The sequence below is a fragment of the Oncorhynchus mykiss genome, chromosome 15 (assembly GCF_057628025.1).
Source record: "Oncorhynchus mykiss isolate SJ-2025 chromosome 15, ASM5762802v1, whole genome shotgun sequence".
Taxonomy (NCBI): Eukaryota; Metazoa; Chordata; class Actinopteri; order Salmoniformes; family Salmonidae; genus Oncorhynchus; species Oncorhynchus mykiss.
The window spans coordinates 15509499-15532422 of NC_143036.1; the positions used below are offsets into that span (position 1 = coordinate 15509499).

At 42.7% G+C, this 22924-nt stretch overlaps 1 protein-coding gene across 9 annotated transcripts in view; it reads right to left on the bottom strand.

Annotated features, from left to right (window-relative positions):
* Positions 1-2507: 2507 nt before the first annotated feature.
* LOC110490927 (phospholipid-transporting ATPase IB) overlaps positions 2508-22924 on the bottom strand; it is a 98868-nt gene continuing 78451 nt past the window's right edge. For 6 of the 9 annotated variants that reach the window (XM_036943827.2, XM_090199368.1, XM_090199371.1 and 3 more), the window contains 7 exons: positions 21350-21411; positions 20388-20444; positions 17508-17615; positions 14476-14564; positions 12622-12726; positions 7722-7816; positions 2508-3780 (listed from right to left, as the gene is read on the bottom strand). In XM_036943827.2, the coding sequence (XP_036799722.2) occupies positions 3686-3780; positions 7722-7816; positions 12622-12726; positions 14476-14564; positions 17508-17615; positions 20388-20444; positions 21350-21411 (611 nt within the window). In that variant the 3' untranslated portion in view covers positions 2508-3685. The remainder of the gene's footprint in view (positions 3781-7721; positions 7817-12621; positions 12727-14475; positions 14565-17507; positions 17616-20387; positions 20445-21349; positions 21412-22924) is intronic. The other 3 variants (XM_036943828.2, XM_090199367.1, XM_090199372.1) reach the window with 1 other exon arrangement.

Consider the following 22924-nt stretch of genomic DNA (forward strand, 5'->3'; position numbering starts at 1 on the left):
AATACACACACACACACTGCTGCCCTGAGCAGAAATACACACACACACACTGCTGCCCTGAGCAGAAATGCACACACACACACCCCTGCCCTGAGCAGAAATACACACACACACACCCCTGCCCTGAGCAGAAATACACACACACACACTGCTGCCCTGAGCAGAAATGCACACACACACACCCCTGCCCTGAGCAAAAATACACACACACACACACACACACACACACACCGCTGCCCAGAGCAGAAATACACACACACGAAAATACACAAACACTCACACAAGGATTTGGAAATAAATGTGCCCGAAAGGTGAAAGGAGGTGTGAGACTGAACAGGAGTGCCGTGCTTTCTCCCTGTGTAGCTGTGATCGGCAGCCTTCTGAAGACTGCAGAGTTAATAATGCAGCCAAACTGTTCCCCTTCACTAAGCCTCCCTCCTGTGAAAGAAGTGTGTGTGTATGTCCCTCTGTGCAAACTGAAGGTAGACTGGAGTTTTGTTGGAAGGTTTCAGGGTATTTCCAACATTTTGAGTCCATTCTTTTCACCTCAGCAGGGATAGAAAAATACCTACAAAGTCACAACTGACAGTCACATTGGGTGTCTGGTCTTAAAGGGGCCTTTTGGACTCTGGAACCCCTCCTGTTTTAGAACTGGTTCTGTACACACAACTCAGCCCTAAGTGCCAGTTCATCAAATTGCAGAAGTGCATAAATGTCCCAAAGCAGACTAATCTGACTGCGTGTGTCGTGGATTTCAAGCACAATGTCTGTATGATCAGCTGTGCGTGTGTGTGTGTGTGTGTGTGTGTGTGTGTACGTGTATCCTGAGGTTGAATGTGTACCTGCTCCGTGTGCCATTTTTCAGAAGAATTATAATAAATAAATATGAAACAGAGTCTAAACTCTCATGAAGTCATATGTCCATTCTGCCTGAAGTTCAACTGCTACCATTTAGCACGTTTCTAGAATAAGAGAAACACACATTGCTGAGGTTTTGCCTGGCTTAAGAAAGGAAATATACTGCTAACCTCACAGTCGTTTGGGCCATGTCTGTTCTTAACCATCCATTTACCCCCCACCACCACCACCAGTCCACACAACACATGTTCCATGGTTAGGTTAGAGAGGCAATGTCTGTAGCCATCAGACTAGCACCATGGCTGACTCGGTCCTGGCAGGAGCTGTGAGATATTAACACGCTTAGAGACGAGGCGAGAACTAGAACTACAGAAACAACATTCCCAAGTGTAAAAACTGACAGCCAGCAGGAGCCGAACCACAAAACAGTCTCGGGGAGTGAGTAGCCAACATACACACTAGATATAGCACTCACACTTTTACACACTCTCGTTGCCTCACACTCTTGGTCTTTCTCACACTCTCCCGTTCGTACAGACAACATACAAATCATACTTAGTTACCATACCTTAATGCCTATAAACACACTAATTACAGACAGAGACAGCCGTACCACCCAGTGTAGACAACACAAATACCGGTCACATCCATCACCAGCCACATAACGCTGTGATATTAACAAACCACAACAATTACAGTCCCTAAACCCCAACTATTTCCTCTGTGCTCGGGAGGTGTATTCTTGGCAAGTCTCTATGGAAACTTGGGGACTAGAGAGGGGAAGTGGAGTTGAGTGGAGAGAGAAAGTTTGAAGGCTGAGGGTGAGTCATTTTAGGAAGGTGAAATGGATCTACTACTCATGCTGGGGAGGAGAAATGGATTCTCCATATTGGATCTGGAGCCAGGCTGCAGGCTGGGAGACATCCAAGAAGGTAGGTGTGGCATCCCCATGCTTATTCCCACTGATCAGGGACAGGAGTTTAATGGTGGTTCTAACAGGACGTGACTGGCTTGCACAGCATTCACAGCTTACATTCATAATGTATATTCCGTTCACATTCCATCTCTCTCTGTGAAACTGGCTGTAGATGTACTATTCTGAGTGTTCATCTCATTCTCCTTCAACATGCTCTTAGCCTTCAATCACCTTGGGACTTTATTTACCCTACCCTCATGTCACAATGTTTTCATTGATCAAGAAACCTAAACTGCCTACTCTATCCTGCAGAACGAAAGTTCAGGTTTAGTAAGTAAAAGTCAAGAAGCATTTAAATCACAGATTGACTATGTCTAATGATTCCATCTGAAATGTAGTAAAATTCCCTGACCCTTGCATTCCTTCCCTGAAGTGTCCTTAACACAGTTTACAAACACACCACATTCACACAGACCACAACACATAGGGTTGAATCCAACTACATTCTGCAGAATATTTATTGGAATGTCAACTATGTGGACTCCGATATAGTGCTTATTGATGAAGTGGAAATGGAATTGACCACAACCCGAACATTTGTGAAGTATATGTAGCACCTGTTTCTAGTTCACATCATATCCCTTTTGCCTCCAGCTAATATAGTCTATAGTCCAGTATGAGATAGAACATATAATAGTATATATCTATCTATAAAGGAGCAGAAACACAGATATTAAAAGAGAAAGACAAGTCCATTTATTCAACAACAAAAGAAGTCCATAGATGAATTGAGAACCCAACCAACCGCTACAAATTAGGCTGCTGCTGACCTGACCTCCTGGGGGAGACAGCCAGGATTCACAGGAATCACAGGAGCGCCACTATACAACAGAAAACACATTCAACCAAGCAGGTACAGGAGACGCCCCGCAAATGAGAGGGGGGAGAGATATGAGGTCGCTGAGCCAGAGAGGGAAGTGGGGATCCTTGTAGAGTAGTGGTCAGTATGGGTAGGGATCCATGTAGAGTAGTGGTCAGTATGGGTAGGGGTCCTTGTAGAGTAGTGGTCAGTATGGGTAGGGGTCCTTGTAGAGTAGTGGTCAGTATGGGTAGGGGTCCTTGTAGAGTAGTGGTCAGTATGGGTGGGGGTCCTTGTAGAGTAGTGGTCAGTATGGGTAGGAATCCTTGTAGAGTAGTGGTCAGTATGGGTGGGGGTCCTTGTAGAGTAGTGGTCAGTATGGGTGGGGTTTCCCCCTCAATGGCATCTCTGTGATCTTTGGCAGTGGGGCTCTCTTCTCTTCAGCTCTCAGAGAGGAATTCCTCCTGGGCCAGTATATGTTCAGTCTTTATTTCAAAGTGCCCCTCCTCCTCCTTCCTTCCCCCATCGTCACGGTGATGACGGATGAGCTAAACACCGGCTCAGGAGAGCGAGATGAGAGGGAGTATAGCCACACACACACACAAAAACACACACACAGATACATACAGTAGCACAGACAAGTGCAGACATACACACGGACAAAGACACACTGATGTGTAAACTAAACCCAGTCCATGCTATAATTAGATACACATTACAGTCTCTGTGGTTGATTTATTATGTCTGTTTGTGTGGTTGTGATTACTCGTGCCTGTGTGTCTGCTCTATGGGTGTGTGTGTGTGTGTGTATGTGAGTCAGCAAGAGCGTAGACCAGTTTGGACAGTACAGACGGGTCTGGTCCTTTCCCTTTAGTCAGTGTTCCATGCCGAGCAACGGCCTCCAGGGGTCAAGGTCCCAGGTAAAGGTCAGTCAGTATAAGTTCCAATAAGGCCACAGCAGGGGTGATCCCTTATCATCAGTCTGTCTCCTCTGTTGCCTGGGCAACCGTTGCCAAGAGCCCCGTAGCCAGGTGGGCCTTGGGCGGGGGGGGCTAGACACTGGGCCGTTGGCGGGTGGTGTCGTAGGATCGACACACCTGGGACTGAGACACCACCCCATGTTCCTCCTGGGAGAAGGCATAGCCATCTAGAGAGATGGAGAGGGGAGAGAGAGATGGCGAGAGAAGGAGAGACCGTGAGAGAGAAGGAGAGAGAAAGAAAGAGTGAGATAGAGAAGGCGAGAGAGTGAGAAAGGAGAGAGATATGGAGAGAGAGCGAGAGAGAGCGATATGGAGAGATAAAGTAAGTACACACCTGTATTGTCACCTACCTAGACAGTATATTATATGACCTAGACAGTACATTATATTACCTAGACAGTATAATATATTGCAAAGACAGTATATTATATTACCTAGACAGTATATTATATTACCTAGACAGTATATTATATGACCTAGACAGTAAATTATATTTCCTAGAAAGTATATTAAATTAGTAGAAAGTATACTATATGACCGAGAAAGTATATTATATTTACTAAACAGTATATTACATTATAGAGACAGTATATTATATTACCTAGACAGTATATTATATGTTCTAGAAAGCATATTATATGTCCTAGAAAGTATATTATATTACATTACCTAGACAGTATATTATATTGCAAAGACAATATATTACCTAGACAGTATATTATATTACCTAGACAGTATATTATATTGCAAAGACAAGATATTACCTAGACAGTATATTATATTACCTAGACAGTATATTATATGTCCTAGAAAGTATATTATATTACATTACCTAGACAGTATATTATATTGCAAAGACAGTTTATTACCTAGACAGTATATTATATTACCTAGACAGTATATTATATTACCTAGACAGTATATTATATTACCTAGACAGTATATTATATGTCCTAGAAAGTATATTATATTACATTACCTAGACAGTATATTATATTGCAAAGACAATATATTACCTAGACAGTATATTATATTACCTAGACAGTATATTATATTGCAAAGACAGTTTATTACCTAGACAGTATATTATATTACCTAGACAGTATATTATATTGCAAAGACAGTTTATTACCTAGACAGTATATTATATTACCTAGACAGTATATTATATTACCTAGACAGTATATTATATGTCCTAGAAAGTATATTATATTACATTACCTAGACAGTATATTATATTGCAAAGACAATATATTACCTAGACAGTATATTATATTACCTAGACAGTATATTATATTACCTAGACAGTATATTATATGTCCTAGAAAGTATATTATATTACATTACCTAGACAGTATATTATATTGCAAAGACAATATATTACCTAGACAGTTTATTATATTACCTAGACAGTATATTATATTGCAAAGACAGTTTATTACCTAGACAGTATATTATATTACCTAGACAGTATATTATATTGCAAAGACAGTTTATTACCTAGACAGTATATTATATTACCTAGACAGTATATTATATTACCTAGACAGTATATTATATTACCTAGACAGTATATTATATGTCCTAGAAAGTATATTATATTACATTACCTAGACAGTATATTATATTGCAAAGACAATATATTACCTAGACAGTATATTATATTACCTAGACAGTATATTATATGTCCTAGAAAGTATATTATATTACATTACCTAGACAGTATATTATATTGCAAAGACAATATATTACCTAGACAGTATATTATATTACCTAGACAGTATATTATATTACCTAGACAGTATATTATATTACCTAGACAGTATATTATATTTCCTAGAAAGTATATTATATTACATTACCTAGACAGTATATTATATTACATTACCTAGACAGTATATTATATTACCTAGACAGTAAATTATATTTCCTAGAAAGTATATTATATTACATTACCTAGACAGTATATTATATTACCTAGACAGTATATTATATTACCTAGACAGTATATTATATTACATTACCTAGACAGTATATTATATTACCTAGACAGTATATTATATTACATTACCTAGACAGTATATTATATGTCCTAGAAAGTATATTATATTACATTACCTAGACAGTATATTATATTACATTACCTAGACAGTATATTATATTACATTACCTAGACAGTATATTACCTAGACAGTATATTATATTTCCTAGAAAGTATATTATATTACATTACCTAGACAGTATATTATATTACCTAGACAGTATATTATATTACATTACCTAGACAGTATATTATATTACCTAGACAGTATATTATATTACCTAGACAGTATATTATATTACATTACCTAGACAGTATATTACATTACCTAGACAGTATATTATATTACCTAGACAGTATATTATATTACATTACCTAGACAGTATATTACATTACCTAGACAGTATATTATATTACCTAGACAGTATATTATATTACCTAGACAGTATATTATTTTACCTAGACAGTATATTATATTACCTAGACAGTATATTATATTACATTACCTAGACAGTATATTATATTACCTAGACAGTATATTATATTACATTACCTAGACAGTATATTATATTACCTAGACAGTATATTATATTACATTACCTAGACAGTATATTATATTACCTAGACAGTATATTATATGTCCTAGAAAGTATATTATATTACATTACCTAGACAGTATATTATATTACCTAGACAGTATATTATATTACATTACCTAGACAGTATATTATATTACCTAGACAGTATATTATATTACATTACCTAGACAGTATATTATATTGCAAAGACAATATATTACCTAGACAGTATATTATTTTACCTAGACAGTATATTATATGTCCTAGAAAGTATATTATATTACATTACCTAGACAGTATATTATATTACCTAGACAGTATATTATATTACATTACCTAGACAGTATATTATATTACCTAGACAGTATATTATATTACCTAGACAGTATATTATATTACATTACCTAGACAGTATATTACATTACCTAGACAGTATATTATATTACCTAGACAGTATATTATATTACCTAGACAGTATATTATATTACATTACCTAGACAGTATATTATATTACCTAGACAGTATATTATATTACATTACCTAGACAGTATATTATATTACCTAGACAGTATATTATATCACCTAGACAGTATATTATATTACCTAGACAGTATATTATATTACATTACCTAGACAGTATATTATATTACCTAGACAGTATATTATATTACATTACCTAGACAGTATATTATATTACATTACCTAGACAGTATATTATATTACCTAGACAGTATATTATATTACATTACCTAGACAGTATATTACATTACCTAGACAGTATATTATATTACCTAGACAGTATATTATATTACATTACCTAGACAGTATATTATATTAACTAGACAGTATATTATATTACATTACCTAGACAGTATATTATATTACCTAGACAGTATATTATATCACCTAGACAGTATATTATATTACCTAGACAGTATATTATATTACATTACCTAGACAGTATATTATATTACCTAGACAGTATATTATATCACCTAGACAGTATATTATATTACCTAGACAGTATATTATATTACATTACCTAGACAGTATATTATATTACCTAGACAGTATATTATATTACATTACCTAGACAGTATATTATATTACCTAGACAGTATATTATATTACATTACCTAGACAGTATATTATATCACCTAGACAGTATATTATATTACCTAGACAGTATATTATATTACCTAGACAGTATATTATATTACCTAGACAGTATATTATATCACCTAGACAGTATATTATATCACCTAGACAGTATATTATCTTACCTAGACAGTATAATATATTGCAAAGAAGGTATATTACCTAGACAGTATATTATATTACTTAGACAGTATATTATATTGCAAAGACAGAATATTACCTAGACATTATATTACCTAGACAATATTACCTACAAAAAGTATATTAACTGTATACAGGAAATGAATACAAGTAGCTGAGGCCGGGACAGGGGAAGGACAGGGATACTCACGGGACACGTTGCTCTGCTGCACAGAGTTTTTGCACCCCACATTGGATGGTGTTTTCCTAAAGACCCGGGTCAACAGGTGGGCACGCTCGTTCAGACTGGAGGGCAGGAGACAGACAGGTCAGTCCACCAATCACAGAACACACAGACACTCAGTGACAGGTCACAGCACCAATCACCCTGGAGACTCTGTTACTGACAGGTTAACACGACCAACAGGACAGGTGGAAGTTCTACTCAGGAGACTAATTGTGACCTAATACTTTTAGAAGCCTTAATTTCCTGAATGTCACTGACTTGCTACACTTAGACGTACAGTGTGAGATGCTCATATTCATTAAATGAAACCTGGTCCTAAGCATCTCAGGTCCGCTCTGGTTCCATGTTCAACATAACGCTCACGTCCCAGAACACTGGATAACATGGCACGTGCTCTGCTCTGCTGGCCAAAGGTTACTTGTCCTGTGTAGCAGGAAAAAAAACTACTGTGTTCCTGATACCCCAGTGTAGCTCCTATGTCAGCCTGTTTGACTATCCCAGTGTAGCTCCTATGTCAGCCTGTTTGACTATCCCAGTGTAGCTCCTATGTCAGCCTGTTTGACTATCCCAGTGTAGCTCCTATGTCAGCCTGTTTGACTATCCCAGTGTAGCTCCTATGTCAGCCTGTTTGACTATCCCAGTGTAGCTCCTATGTCAGCCTGTTTGACTACCCCAGTGTAGCTCCTATGTCAGCCTATTTGACTACCCCAGTGTAGCTCCTATGTCAGCCTGTTTAACTACCCCAGTGTAGCTCCTATGTCAGCCTGTTTGACTACCCCAGTGTAGCTCCTATGTCAGCCTGTTTGACTATCCCAGTGTAGCTCCTATGTCAGCCTGTTTGACTATCCCAGTGTAGCTCCTATGTCAGCCTGTTTGACTATCCCAGTGTAGCTCCTATGTCAGCCTGTTTGACTATCCCAGTGTAGCTCCTATGTCAGCCTGTTTGACTATCCCAGTGTAGCTCCTATGTCAGCTTGTTTGACTATCCCAGTGTAGCTCCTATGTCAGCCTGTTTGACTATCCCAGTGTAGCTCCTATGTCAGCCTGTTTGACTACCCCAGTGTAGCTCCTATGTCAGCCTATTTGACTACCCCAGTGTAGCTCCTATGTCAGCCTGTTTAACTACCCCAGTGTAGCTCCTATGTCAGCCTGTTTGACTACCCCAGTGTAGCTCCTATGTCAGCCTGTTTGACTATCCCAGTGTAGCTCCTATGTCAGCCTGTTTGACTATCCCAGTGTAGCTCCTATGTCAGCCTGTTTGACTATCCCAGTGTAGCTCCTATGTCAGCCTGTTTGACTATCCCAGTGTAGCTCCTATGTCAGCCTGTTTGACTATCCCAGTGTAGCTCCTATGTCAGCTTGTTTGACTATCCCAGTGTAGCTCCTATGTCAGCATGTTTGACTATCCCAGTGTAGCTCCTATGTCAGCCTGTTTGACTATCCCAGTGTAGCTCCTATGTCAGCCTGTTTGACTATCCCAGTGTAGCTCCTATGTCAGCCTGTTTGACTATCCCAGTGTAGCTCCTATGTCAGCCTGTTTGACTATCCCAGTGTAGCTCCTATGTCAGCCTGTTTGACTATCCCAGTGTAGCTCCTATGTCAGCCTGTTTGACTATCCCAGTGTAGCTCCTATGTCAGCCTGTTTGACTACCCCAGTGTAGCTCCTATGTCAGCCTGTTTGACTACCCCAGTGTAGCTCCTATGTCAGCCTGTTTGACTACCCCAGTGTAGCTCCTATGTTAGCCTGATTGTGCTATCATGCCAACTCTTTGTCACGAATTGTCATGCCAATGACAGCAAGGGAGTTGGCACTTGCAAGAGCACAAACAAATCTGGGACCAGGCTATCATTTCCTCATCTCCTTTCCTTTATGGACACATATAGGTGAAAAGACAATCTGTTTCCACCATATTGCTAAGACCATTCAGACCTTCAGATATGTGGTCTTGAAGGAAAGAGAGAAGTGAGAATAGATGATCTAGTTCTATTAGGGTTAAAGAAGTCAGTCTGGCATCCACCCTTGCCTAGACCTGACCCCAAGATAAGTCTACTTTTTGATGTGACTACCAGAGTCATACCTGATAGGGTAGAGTCTAGGCCAGGGATGGGCAAACTTTTTGGCTCGATATTGGGATTTTGAAATTCAACAGAGGGCCGCATTTTTTGGGGGACCAATTGTTTGTTAAAATCAATTTGCAGGGGCCTCCCGAGTGGCGCAGTGATCTAAGGCATCACTACAGACCCGGGTTCGATCCCAGGCTGTGTCACAGCTGGCCGAGACGGCGCACAATTGGCCCAGCATCGTCCGGGTTAGGGGACGGTTTGGCAGGTCGAGATGTCCTTGTCCCATCGTGCTCTAGCAACTCCTGTGGCGGGCCGGGCGCTCGGACACGCTGACACGGTCGCCAGGTACACTGTGTTTCCTCCGACACAGTGGTGCTGCTGGCTTACGGGTTAAGCGGGCAGTGTGTCAAGAAGCAGTGCGGCTTGGCTGGGTCGTGTTTTAGAGGACGCACGGCTCTCGACCTTCACCTTTCCTGAGTCCGTATGGGAGATGCAGAGATGGGACAAGACTAACTACTAATTGGATACCACGAAATTGGGGAGAAAAAGGGGAAGAGGGGGGCCATACTTTTGCCCCCCACTGGTCTAGGCATATTTCTTGGCTGGTACTGAAGAGCAGATTGACATTCAGTTAATCCAATCACATCTCATTATGTGACTGACACTATTTTTCCAGACAACACACCATCATCGCTCCTCTACCCCAATAACCAGCCCCATTCCTGCCCTTGTTAACACACACCGCATGCATTCTCGCTCACATGCAAACTCTCACACACACACACACACACTCCCCCAGCCTTCTTCTCTCTCTCAATCCTCCTCCTACCCATCTTCCTCCTCCTCATCACTAATGGCAACGCAAAACATTCGGATAACAGTCTGTATCCAAATGGAACAGATTGCTTCCTCCTAATAGAATGCTACAGGATGCTCCCCAGATCGTCGAATTCCGCTGTGGAACACGGTAGGTTACTTCTCTAGATCAGGCAGCCAATAAGGCCTTATATCATCACATGAGGGAGGTTTTCCAAGCACTGGGCACGGGCCCTGATTTGATCCACAGAGTGTATGGACCGGGGCCAGCCTCCCCAAGGTCACACTTCTGAGCAAGCAGCTGGGACCCGCTCCTTACGGTACCACAGGGAACCTAGAACCGGCGTGTTTGGCAAAGCCTGAAATAAAGTTTTGCAACCGTATCATTCGGCAAAGAAAATGAGGTCTGCTAGATGAATAATAAGGTGAATGACTGAAGAATGAATGGATAGACGAACACATGAATAAATAAACATCGAAATAGCACATATTTAAACTATGCCTGAATCCTGTACTGTCGCTGTCTGGAAGGGCATTGAGACTTCAAACAGTCCAAGGATGCGCCACATCTAAATACTTCCCCAGAGAAACTTTGGTCCTCTACCTTTCCCACCCCCACCCTCATCCCAACCCTCGCCCGTTATGAAATACAAATACAGATGTGTGCGTTTCTGCTCTGTTCCTCTCTGAAACTCCTCCTCAGTGTTATCCATGGTCGTTGCTGGGGCCCCTCCTGGTTCCTACCCATGTTTGGGAGCAGGTTAAGCCCAGGACAAGGCCCTCACCTCAGGGCTAGGGAAGGCTGTGTGCGTCCCCTGTCCAAAAACAACGCCCTGCCTCCCCTCCCTGTCCCTGAGCACCTCCCTGCGCCAGCTCTGTCCAAGCCAGTTCTCTGCTCTGGACGGGATTGTTAGCCTAGCCGTATCACTGGATGATTGAGGACTATTGTTCCTGCCCAAAGCCCACCAAAGAGCCCCATCCCCAGCCAATATCCCACATAACAGTCCCTCAAATGGCCAAACCTCAGTCTTCCATCTCCCACTCCACTTCTCAACCTAATACCTCCAATGTTCAAACGTTTTCCACCCGGAGCTGTTCTACTCCTTCTCTTATGACAGATATGACTATAAACACACAATACAAACTAACACAAACGGCTCTCTCTAACACACAACCACAGAAGCTACAGTACACCCAGTCCACACACCCAGTCCTTACAGCAGTGGAAACCTGTCCACTTCCTGACTCGAGAGAATCAAATGGAGGGATACAAAAATAGACGGAGAAAGAAAAGAAAAACATAACATGAGACATGAGACATGAGGTGGGTGAGAGAGACGAGGGGAAGAAGGGATCACTCCACACACAGGTCAGAGGTCACACAGTGAGACAGGTCAAACCAAGCCAAGGTGCTACCTGTGTGTGTGTGTGTGTGTGTGTGTGTGTGTGTGTGTGTGTGTGTGTATGTATGTATGTATGTATGTATGTATGTATGTATGTATGTATGTATGTATGTATGTATGTATGTGTGTGTGTATGTATGTATGTGTGTATGTGTGTATGTATATGTGTGCGTGTGTGTATGTATGTGAGCGTCTGTGCCCCGAGCTGTGGGACTAGGGGACCTCAGCTTTGGCCCTGTGGATGGGTCAACCAGGTTACCAAGAGGTTACCAAGAGGTTACCAAGAGGTTACCAAGAGGTTACCAAGAGGTTACCAAGAGGTTAGAGGGCCATGGTTACAGCACTGGTCTTCTCTCATACAAACAGTCATATAAACACTAGGACATAAATCAAAATAAACACGCACATTAATCTTATAGACTCGTAACAAAATCTTTGAAGGGTGTTTCCCCTCAGTCCAAGGAGTTATCATGATCTCTGATATGGCATGAAGATTAACTATGCCACAGTCAATTCTGTAGAGCTCCTGTCTGTGGCCTCCCAACTGTGATCCCATGATGCAGTGCGTGTGTGTGTCTGACCTGCGTCCGCTGGCGTCTCGGAGCACAGCGGCCCCCGGGTCAACAGCCCTGGCCTCCAGCTCCTGGACCTCTTCCAGAAGAGACTTCTTCACAGTGCGACGACCCCTACAACACATTCATAGGGTTCTATTGCTTATTAGCCCCACCAGGATTTCACTGTTTCTGTGGTAAAAATCTCCGGACAAAAAGGCTCGATTTTGCTGCAGCAATTCTGATTGAACCATTTTATGCAGTAAAAGTGATGGTGATTGGTTAAAAGTCCTCTTTTTGTAGTGTGGTGATCAGACAGTTTTAAGTGACTAATAATTAGAAGATTGGTCAGTTTTGCTAGTCCTTGAGGGGTTGATTTTGCAAAAATTATCTGCGTTCACTAAATCGCAAAATCCTGGAGGGACTGTTTTCCACATACATGTAGGAGTATTTATTGAAATGTGACTTTTTAAAACATGTTTATATAATATGCATGTGTGTGTTTTAGAATGTCTGTGTATTGCTTTGGGTGGTACATACGGTGCATTCAGACCCCTTAACTTTTCACACATTTTGTTACGTTACAGCCTTATTCTAAAATGGATTAAAACACATTTTTTCATCAATCTACACACAATAATCCATTATTTTTTGCAAATGTATAAAAATATCACATTTACATAAGTATTCAGACCCTTTACTCAGTACTTTGTCGAAGCACCTTTGGCAGCGATTACAGCCTCGGGTCGTTGTCATGTTGGAAGTTGAATCTTCGCCCCAGTCTGAGGTCCTGAGTGCTCTGGAGCAGGTTTTCATCAAGGATCTCTTTGGACTTTGCTCCGTTCATCTTTCCCTCGATCCTGACTAGTCTCACAGTCCCTGCCACTGAAAAACATCCCCACAACATGATGCTGCCACCACCATGCTTCACCTTAGGGATGGTGCCAGGTTTCCTCCAGACGTGACTCTTGGCATTCAGGCCAAAGAGTTCAATCTTGGTTTCATCAGACCAGTGTAGCTTGTTTCTCATGGTCTGAGAGTCCTTTAGGTGCCTTTTGGCAAACTCCAAGCGGGCTGTCATGTGCCTTTTACTGAGGAGTGGCTTCCGTCTGGACACTCTACCATAAAGACCTGATTGGTGGAATGCCACAGAGATGGTTGTCCTTCTGGAAGGTTCTCCAATCTCCACAGAGGAACTCTGGACCTCCCTGACCAAGGCCCTTCTCCCCTGATTGCTCAGGGTGGCCAGCTCTAGGAATAGTCTTGGTGGTTCAAAACTTGTTCCATTTAAGAATGATGGAGGCCACTGTGTTCTTTGGGACCTTCAATGCTTTACAAATATTTTGGAACCCTTCCCCAGATCTGTGCCTCGACACAATCCGGTCTCAGAGCTCTACGGACAATTCCTTCGACATCATGGCTTGGTTTTTGCTCTGATGTGCACTGTCAACTGTGGGACCATATATAGACAGGTGTGTGCCTTTCCAAATCATGTCCAATCAATTGAATTTACCACTGGTGTAGTCAAATCAAGTTGTAGAAACATCTCAAGGATGATCAATGGAAACAGGATTTTTCTGAGCTCAATTTCGAGTCTCATAGCAAAGGGGTTGAATAATTATGTAAATAAGGTATTTCTGTTTTTTATTTTTAATAAATGTGCAGAAATGTCTAAAAACGTGTTTTCACTTTGTCGTTATGGGGTATCGTCTGTCGATTGTTGAGGAATTAGATTTATTTAATCCATTTTAGAATAAGGCTGTAACGTAACAAAATTATGAAAAAGTCAAGGGGTCTGAATACTTTCCGAATGCACTTTATCTGTTCATATTCATGTAGGTATTGATTTTGATAGTACATATGCAGTGTGAGTGTGTTACTCACGCGTTCCAGGCAAAGTCTTTGAGTAGACAGGCTGCTGGCACCAGGACCAGCCCCAGCCAGAAGTGCCAGCAGTGCATCACCCTGTCAGCCTGCAACAAACACACACAACATCAACATAACACACACACCGTCAACATCACACACACACCCACACCATCAACATAACACACACACACACCGTCAACATAACACACACACACACACACCGTCAACATAACACACACACACACAGTCAACATAACACACACACAGTCAACATCACACACAAACACCATCAACATAACACACACACACCATCAACATAACACACACACACACACAGTCAACATAACACACACACACACACACACACAGTCAACATAACACACACCGTCAAAAATAACACACACACAGTCAACATAACACACACCGTCAACACAACACACCCACACACAACAACGCACACACACACACACACACACACACAACGTCAACATAACGCACACACATACGTCAACACACACACACGTCAACACAAACACACACACGTCAACACAAACACACACACACACACACACACATCAACACACACACGTCAACACACACGTCAACACACACGTACACGTCAACACACACACACGTCAACACACACACACACACACACACAACGTCAACACACACACAATGTCAACATAACGCACAACGTCAACATAACGCATGCACACACAACGTCATCACACACACACACACACACACACACACACACACACACACACGTCAACACAACACACACACGTCAACACAACACACACACACGTCAACACACACACACACACACACAACGTCAACACACACAACGTCAACACACACACATAACGTCAACACACACACACACGTCAACATAACGCACACACACACACTTCAACACACACACCGTCAACACACACACACACACTACGTCAACACACACACATGTCAACACACACAGTGTCAACACACACACACACACACACAAACGTCACCACACACACACAAACGTCAACACACACACACACAAAAACGTCGACACACACACAAACGTCAACACACACACAAACGTCAACACACACACACACAAACGTCAACACACACACAAACGTCAACACACACACACACAAACGTCAACACACACACACACACAAACGTCAACACACACACGTCAACATAACACAATGTCAACATAACACACACACGTACACACACACACCATATCAACATAACACAACATTCCAGCAACAAGTTAGACAGATACTCTTCATTGAGTAACTACTAGGGTCTCCTCCCTCTGTCATCCAGCTGCAGTCAGTCGCGTTGACCTCTGACCTCTAACCCTGACTCTAGGGGTTAATCATCCACTCAACTTCTGTCTCTCTGCCGCTCTCTCAATCAGCTACGTCTTCCTTTCTCTCCACTCAGATTCTCTCCATCTGTATTTATTTTTATTTCTCTTGATTCATCTCTGCCTGTTGTCCCCCTTGAGCCCCCTCCCCTCTCCCCCCCCTCTTGTCTTTCTACATGGTATCCATTTCTGCCACCATATGCTGAATACCAGTAACAGTTAGCTGAATATGCCATGGCAACAAAGCCCATCTCTCTACTATACTGCATTAATACAACTGGACACTGTGCTGTAGTCTACGTTGTACTGGCTAACTAGCTACATCCTTAGTAGCTGTTATGAGGCTGTAGTTCAGAGATAGATAGTTTGGGCCAGACACAGCTGGCATTCCCAGGAAGATTCTCCGGACTGAATTGGAAAACCATTATGAAACATTCCCTGTGACAGCTGGAAACACACCCAGAGACGCTCAGACTACACACACATTCCCTGTCTGACACACACCCACAGACTGTCAGTCTCCGACTAACACCTCCACGTATACGTACATACACACAAACACACATTCTCAGTCTGTCAAAACACCAACACACACAGACACGGTCTCCGACAAACACCGACACAAACACAATTATTAGAAGAGTAGACAGAGCACTCAATGAACAGCCCATTATTCATCCCTTAAGGGAAGATGAATGCAGAGATAGGGGGAGCAAGGGTGAGGTCAGAATGTGTGACGGGGGAAGTGATGCGTAGAATGAGAGGGGCGGGAGAGGTGGGGTGAGGGAGGGGGAGAGAGGTGGGGTGAGGGAGGGGGAAAGAGGTGGGGTGAGGGAGGGGTTGTGACGGGGAAAAGAGGTGGGGTGAGGGAGGGATTGTGACGGGGAAGAGAGGTGGGGTGAGGGAGGGGTTGCGACGGGGGAGAGGTGGGGTGAGGGAGGGATTGTGATGGGGGAGAGAGGTGGGGTGAGGGAGGGGTGTATGTATTTCTCAGTTCCCCAGTTGGACTGAGCAGCTGCAGGGTTATTCATGTTCCTCATTTCTGACACAAATTGAATTAATGGTCTGAAGGGGGCTGAGACTTCCCCCTCTCTCCCCCTCCCTCCCCAGCACAGTGGGGTACCCCCGCACCAACACACTACCCCCCTAAAAACAGTCAATCAGGGGGTACCCCATAGACACCCACCCACCGGTCCTCCACCAGCCCTGCACAGCCAATCCCACCCACTCTAGAGTCAACACCTCCAGGGCAGGCCGTAAAAGCCTGGGGCTCGGGTGACGGCGCAGCAGGTGCAGAGGGCCTGCAGAGCGGGCTGGCAGGGTATGAATCTCCCTGGGGCTCCAGCAGTGCTGATATGGAACACCCAGAAGGCCAGCCGCCCTGGCGCCAGGCGTAATGAAGGGTTATTACCTACCCCCCACCATCCCATTACCAAAATGACTGACACGTTTGGGGAGAGCTGGGAGGTGGAAAGCACTAAGTCCATATAGAACAGGTCCACGGAGCTGTTTCCAAACTATTATGACATATTTACAGCATGGTCTGAGGCGGGGTTATTGGGGCTGACCGCACACCTCTACCGGGTACCTCAGCTTTTCAAGTCAACAGGGCACCGTGGACACGGCTTCGTTGAACAGAAGAGACCATTTGAACCATGAGGAGGAGGAGACTTGCCTGGCCTTGCATGTCAGGAGCGATGGGGATGGACGGCCAGAAAGCTGAGTAGACCGTGAAGAAGAGCAGCCAGAGAATCATACTGCCCCACACCGCCAGGTGGGAGAACTATAGGGAGAAGAGAGGGGGAGAGAGAAGAAGAAGAAGAAAGGAAGGGAATAAAATAGAGGAAGTGAGGTCACATAGTTAGTTACTGTACATACTGCATATAGACAACCTTGTCCCCGAGTGTCGCCCCTCCTCTCTGTGGCTCTCCCGTCCTCCCCCTCTGTACGGGGCAGTGGTGGAAAACGTATTGGGGACTTACTTGTCATACTTGAGTAAAAGTATAGATACCTTAATAGAAAGTTACTCAAGTAAAAGTCTAAAAGTATTTGGTTCTAAATATACTTAAGTATCAAAAGTAAAAGTATAAATAATTTCAAATTCCTTCTATTAAGCAAAGCAGACGGCACCATTTTCTTGTTTTTAAAATGTATGGAAAGCCAGGGTCACACTCCAACACTCAGACATCATTTACAAAAGATGCATTTGTGTTTAGTGAGTCTGCCAGATCAGAGGCAGTAGGGATGACCAGGGATGTTCTCTGTTTAGTGAGTCCACCAGATCAGAGGCAGTAGGTATGACCAGGGATGTTCTCTGTTTAGTGAGTCCACCAGATCAGAGGCAGTAGGTATGACCAGGGATGTTCTCTGTTTAGTGAGTCCACCAGAACAGAGGCAGTAGGGATGACCAGGGATGTTCTCTTGATAAGTGTGTGAATTGGACCATTTTCCTGTCCTGCTAACTATTCAAAATGTAACGAGTACTTGTGGGTGTCAGGGAAAATGTATGGAGTAAAAAATACATCATTTTCTTTAGGAATGTAGTGAAGTAAAAGTAAAAGTTGTCCAAAATATAAATAGTAAAGTAAAGTACAGATACTCCAAAAAACAACTTAAGTAAAAAATACTTTAAAGTACTACTTAAGTACTTTACACCACTGGTAAGGGGACACTGTGTGAATTCCTATGGGACCCTGCTTCACTACCGGTGGGGGGGGGGGGGGGGGGTGGACAGCAGAATGGACAGGGGGTGTCAACCCACCTCTACCCCCCCTCACCGCAGTAGGAATGAGCTGAGATGGCTGTAACACATGGCAAGGACTGTGTGTGTATGTACAGTATATACGGGGTGCTGTCTCTCTAAACTAGAGTATACCCCACACTGCCAGCTGTCAATCTGTAGACTGCCATCTGCAGGCTACCTTCTATGTACAGTCGTGGACAAAAGTTTTGAGAATGACACAAATATTAATTTTCTCAAAGTTTGCTGCTTCAGTGTCTTTAGATATTTTTGTCAGATATTACTATGGAATACTGAAGTACAATTACAAGCATTTCATAAGAGTCAAAGGCATTTATTGACAATTACATGAAGTTGATGCAAAGAGTCAATATTTGCAGTGTTGACCCTTCTTTTTCAAGACCTCTGCAATCCGCCCTGGCATGCTGTCAATTAACTTCTGGGCCACATCCTGACTGATGGCATCCCATTCTTGCATAATCAATGCTTGGAGTTTGTCAGAATTTGTGGGTTTTTGTTTGTCCACCCGCCTCTTGAAGATTGACCACAAGTTCTCAATGGGATGAAGGTCTGGGGAGTTACCTGACCATGGACCCAAAATATCGATGTTTTGTTCCCCGAGCCACTTATCACTTTTGCCTCATGGCAAGGTGCTCCATCATGCTGGAAAAGGCATTGTTCATCACCAAACTGTTCCTGGATGGTTGGGAGAAGTTGCTCTCGGAGGATTAGTTGGTACTATTCTGATGTTTTTCCTGGAGAGAAGTGGCTTCTTTGCTGCCCTTCTTGACACCAGGCCATCCTCCAAAAGTCTACGCCTCACTGTGCATGCAGATGCACTCACACCTGCCTGCTGCCAGTCCTGAGCAAGCTCTGTACTGGTGGTGCCCCGATCCCGCAGCTGAATCAACTTTAGGAGACGGTCCTGGCGTTTGCTGGACTTTCTTAGGCGCCCTAAAGCCTTCTTCACAACAATTGAACCGCTCTCCTTGAAGTTCTTGATGATCTGATAAATGGTTAATTTAGGTGCAATCTTACTGGCAGCAATATCCTTGCCTGTGAAGCCCTTTTTGTGCAAAGCAATGATGAGGGCACGTGTTTCCTTGCAAGTAACCATGGTTGACAGAGGAAGAACAATGATTCCAAGCACCACCCTCCTTCTGAAGCTTCCAGTCTGTTATTCGAACTCAATCAGCATGACAGAGTGATCTCCAGCCTTGTCCTCGCCAACACTCAAACCTGTGTTAACAAGAGAATCACTGACATGATGCCAGCTGGTCCTTTTGTGGCAGGGCTGAAATGCTTTTTTGGGATTCAGTTTATTTGCATGGCAAAGAGGGACTTTGCAATTAATTGTAATTCATCTGATCACTCTTCATAACATGCTGATATGCAAATTGCCATCATACAAACTGAGGCAGCAGACTTTGTGAAAATTAATATTTGTGTCATTCTCAAAACTTGTGGCCATGACTGTACAGTACCAATCAAAAGTTTGGACACACCTACCTACACATTCAAGTTTTTTTTGTTTTACTATTTTCTACATTGTATAATAATAGTGAAGACATCAAAACTATGAAAACACACACAAATCATGCAGTAACCAAAAAAGGTGTTAAACATTTTAGCCACCTTTGCCTTGACAGCTTTGCACACTTGGCATCCTCTCAACCAGCTTCACCTTGAATGAGTAGGTGTGTCCAAACGTTTGAGTGGTTCTGTATGTCACCACGATACATCTAAGCAGTCTATAGGAGTAGTGCAGTGTGTGTGTGTTGGAGAGGAAATCGTTACGGTAAAAACAGACTGTACCCTGGTCCAGGCAGTGGTTTCCATACCAGCTTTCAAACACACTGTTACTACCACATACTGCAGAGAGAAGAGAGAAAGGGAGAGGGGGAGAAGGGGAGAGAAAGAGAGAGAATGAGGCAGGAGAAGAGAGAGAGAGAGAGAATGAGGGAGGGAGGGGAGAGAGAGATTGATGGAGGGGGAGTGAGAGAGAATGAGGAAGGGGGAGAGAGAGAGAGAGAATGGAGGGGGAGTGAGAGAATGATGGAGAGGGAGAGAGAAAATGAGGGAGGGAGAGAGAGAAAATTAGGGAGGGGGGAGAGAAAATGAGGGAGGGAGAGAGAGAAAATGAGGAAGGGAGAGAGAGAGAGAGAATGGAGGGGGAGTGAGAGAATGATGGAGAGGGAGAGAGAAAATGAGGGAGGGAGAGAGAGAAAATGAGGGAGGGAGAGAGAGAAAATGAGGGAGGGAGAGAGAGAAAATGAGAAAATGAGGGAGGGGAGAGAAAATGAGGGAGGGGGAGAGAGAAATTGAGGGAGGGGGAGAGAGAAAATAGGGGTTAGGGGAAGAGAGAAAACAGGGTGAGGGGAGAAAGAGAGAATGCGGGAGAGAGAATGAGGGGGAGAAAAAGAGAATTAAGGAGAAAGAGAGGTGGGGTTAATTCACAAACGACACCAGAGATGATAAATATCCATAAAGATACTGTAAACAATACCTGTTAAACCACTCAAAGTATAACCACTGCTCTCAGCCATCTAAACACTCACTAACAAATAAGCAACAGACACACACCGTGCTGAATTTAAGGAACAGAGTGATAGAGAGGACACTGTAGATGAATGGAGCGATTGCTGAGGACACTGTAGACCCATGAGTACACTTCATTACTTCTGTAATTAGTGGGATGAGTCCATGTTTTTGTTCAGAGTATCAGCACCAACACAGACGAGACACACTGTGAGGAGCTGTAGAGGCGATGTGCTTACCGTGTACACCATGTTCCCCACAAACAGGTAGTCAGTACCATGCCCGTTGTTGAAAGGACTGTCTGGGGAGAACACATACGCACACAGTGAAACATTTACTACAAGATGTACAGTTGAAGTCAGAAGTTTACATACACCTTAGACAAATACATTTAAACTCAGTTTCACAATTCCTGACATGCCCTGTCTTAGGTCAGTTAGGATCACCAATTTTTTTTAAGAATGTGAAATGTCAGAATAATAGTAGAGAGAATTATTTATTTCAGCTTTTATTTCTTTCATCACATTCCCAGTGGGTCAGAAGTTTACATACACTCAATTAATATTTGGTAGCATTGCCTTTAAATTGTTTAACTTGGGTCAAATGTTTCGGGTAGCCTTCAACAAGCTTCCCACAATAAGTTGGGTGAATTTTGGTCCATTCCTCCTGACAGCTGGTGTAACAGTCAGGTTTGTAGGCCTCCTTGCTCGCACACGCCTTTTCAGTTCTGCCTACAAATTTTCTATAGGATTGAGGTCAGGGCTTTGTGATGGCCACTCCAATACCTTGACTTTGCTGTCCTTAACTTCTTGGTGACAGGGGGGCAGTATTGAGTAGCTTGGATGAATAACGTGCCCAGAGTAAACTGCCTGCTACTCTGTCCCAGATGCTAATATATGCATATCATTAGTAGAATTGGATAGAAAACACTCTGAAGTTTCTAAAACTGTTTGAATGATGTCTGTGAGTATAACAGAACTCATATGGCAGGCAAAAACCTGAGAAAAATCCAACCAGAAATCTGAGGTTTGTAGTTTTGCAACTCTTTGCCATTCCAATATACAGTGTAAATGGGGTCATATTGCACTTCCTAAGGCTTCCACTAGATGTCAACAGTCTTTAAACCTTTGTTTGAGGCTTCTACTATGAAGGGGGGCTGAATGAGAGGGGATTGAGCCAGGTGTCTGGCAGAGTGCCACAGGCTCGTGATGCGTCGTCACGAGAGAGTTAGCTCTCATTCCATTGCTTTTCTACAGACACAGGAATTCTCTGGTTGGAACATAACTGAAGATTTATGATAAAAACAACCTAAAGATTGATTCTATACTTAGTTTGACAAGTTTCTACGGGCTGTAACGGAACTTTTTGAACTTTTCGTCCGACGTTTGGCTGGACCGGCACGCACGTTTGGATTTGTTTACCAAACGCCCTAACAAAAGAAGCTATTTGGACATAAATTAAGAACTTAATCGAACAAATCAAACATTTCCTGGGAGTGCATTCTGATGAAGATCATCAAAGGTAAGTGAATAATTATATTTTTGGCTGTTTTGTTGTCTGAACACTGTACTCAGATTATTGCATGGTTTGCTTTTTCCGTAAAGGTTTTTTTAAATCTGACACAGCGGTTGCATTAAGGAGAAGTATATCTCTAATTCCATGTACAACACTTGCATTTTCATCAACATTTATGATGAGTATTTCTGTAAATTGATGTGGCTCTCTGCAAAATCACCGGATGTTTTAGAACAACTGAACGTAACGCGCCAATGTAAAATTAGATTTTTAAAAATATAAATATGCACTTTATCGAA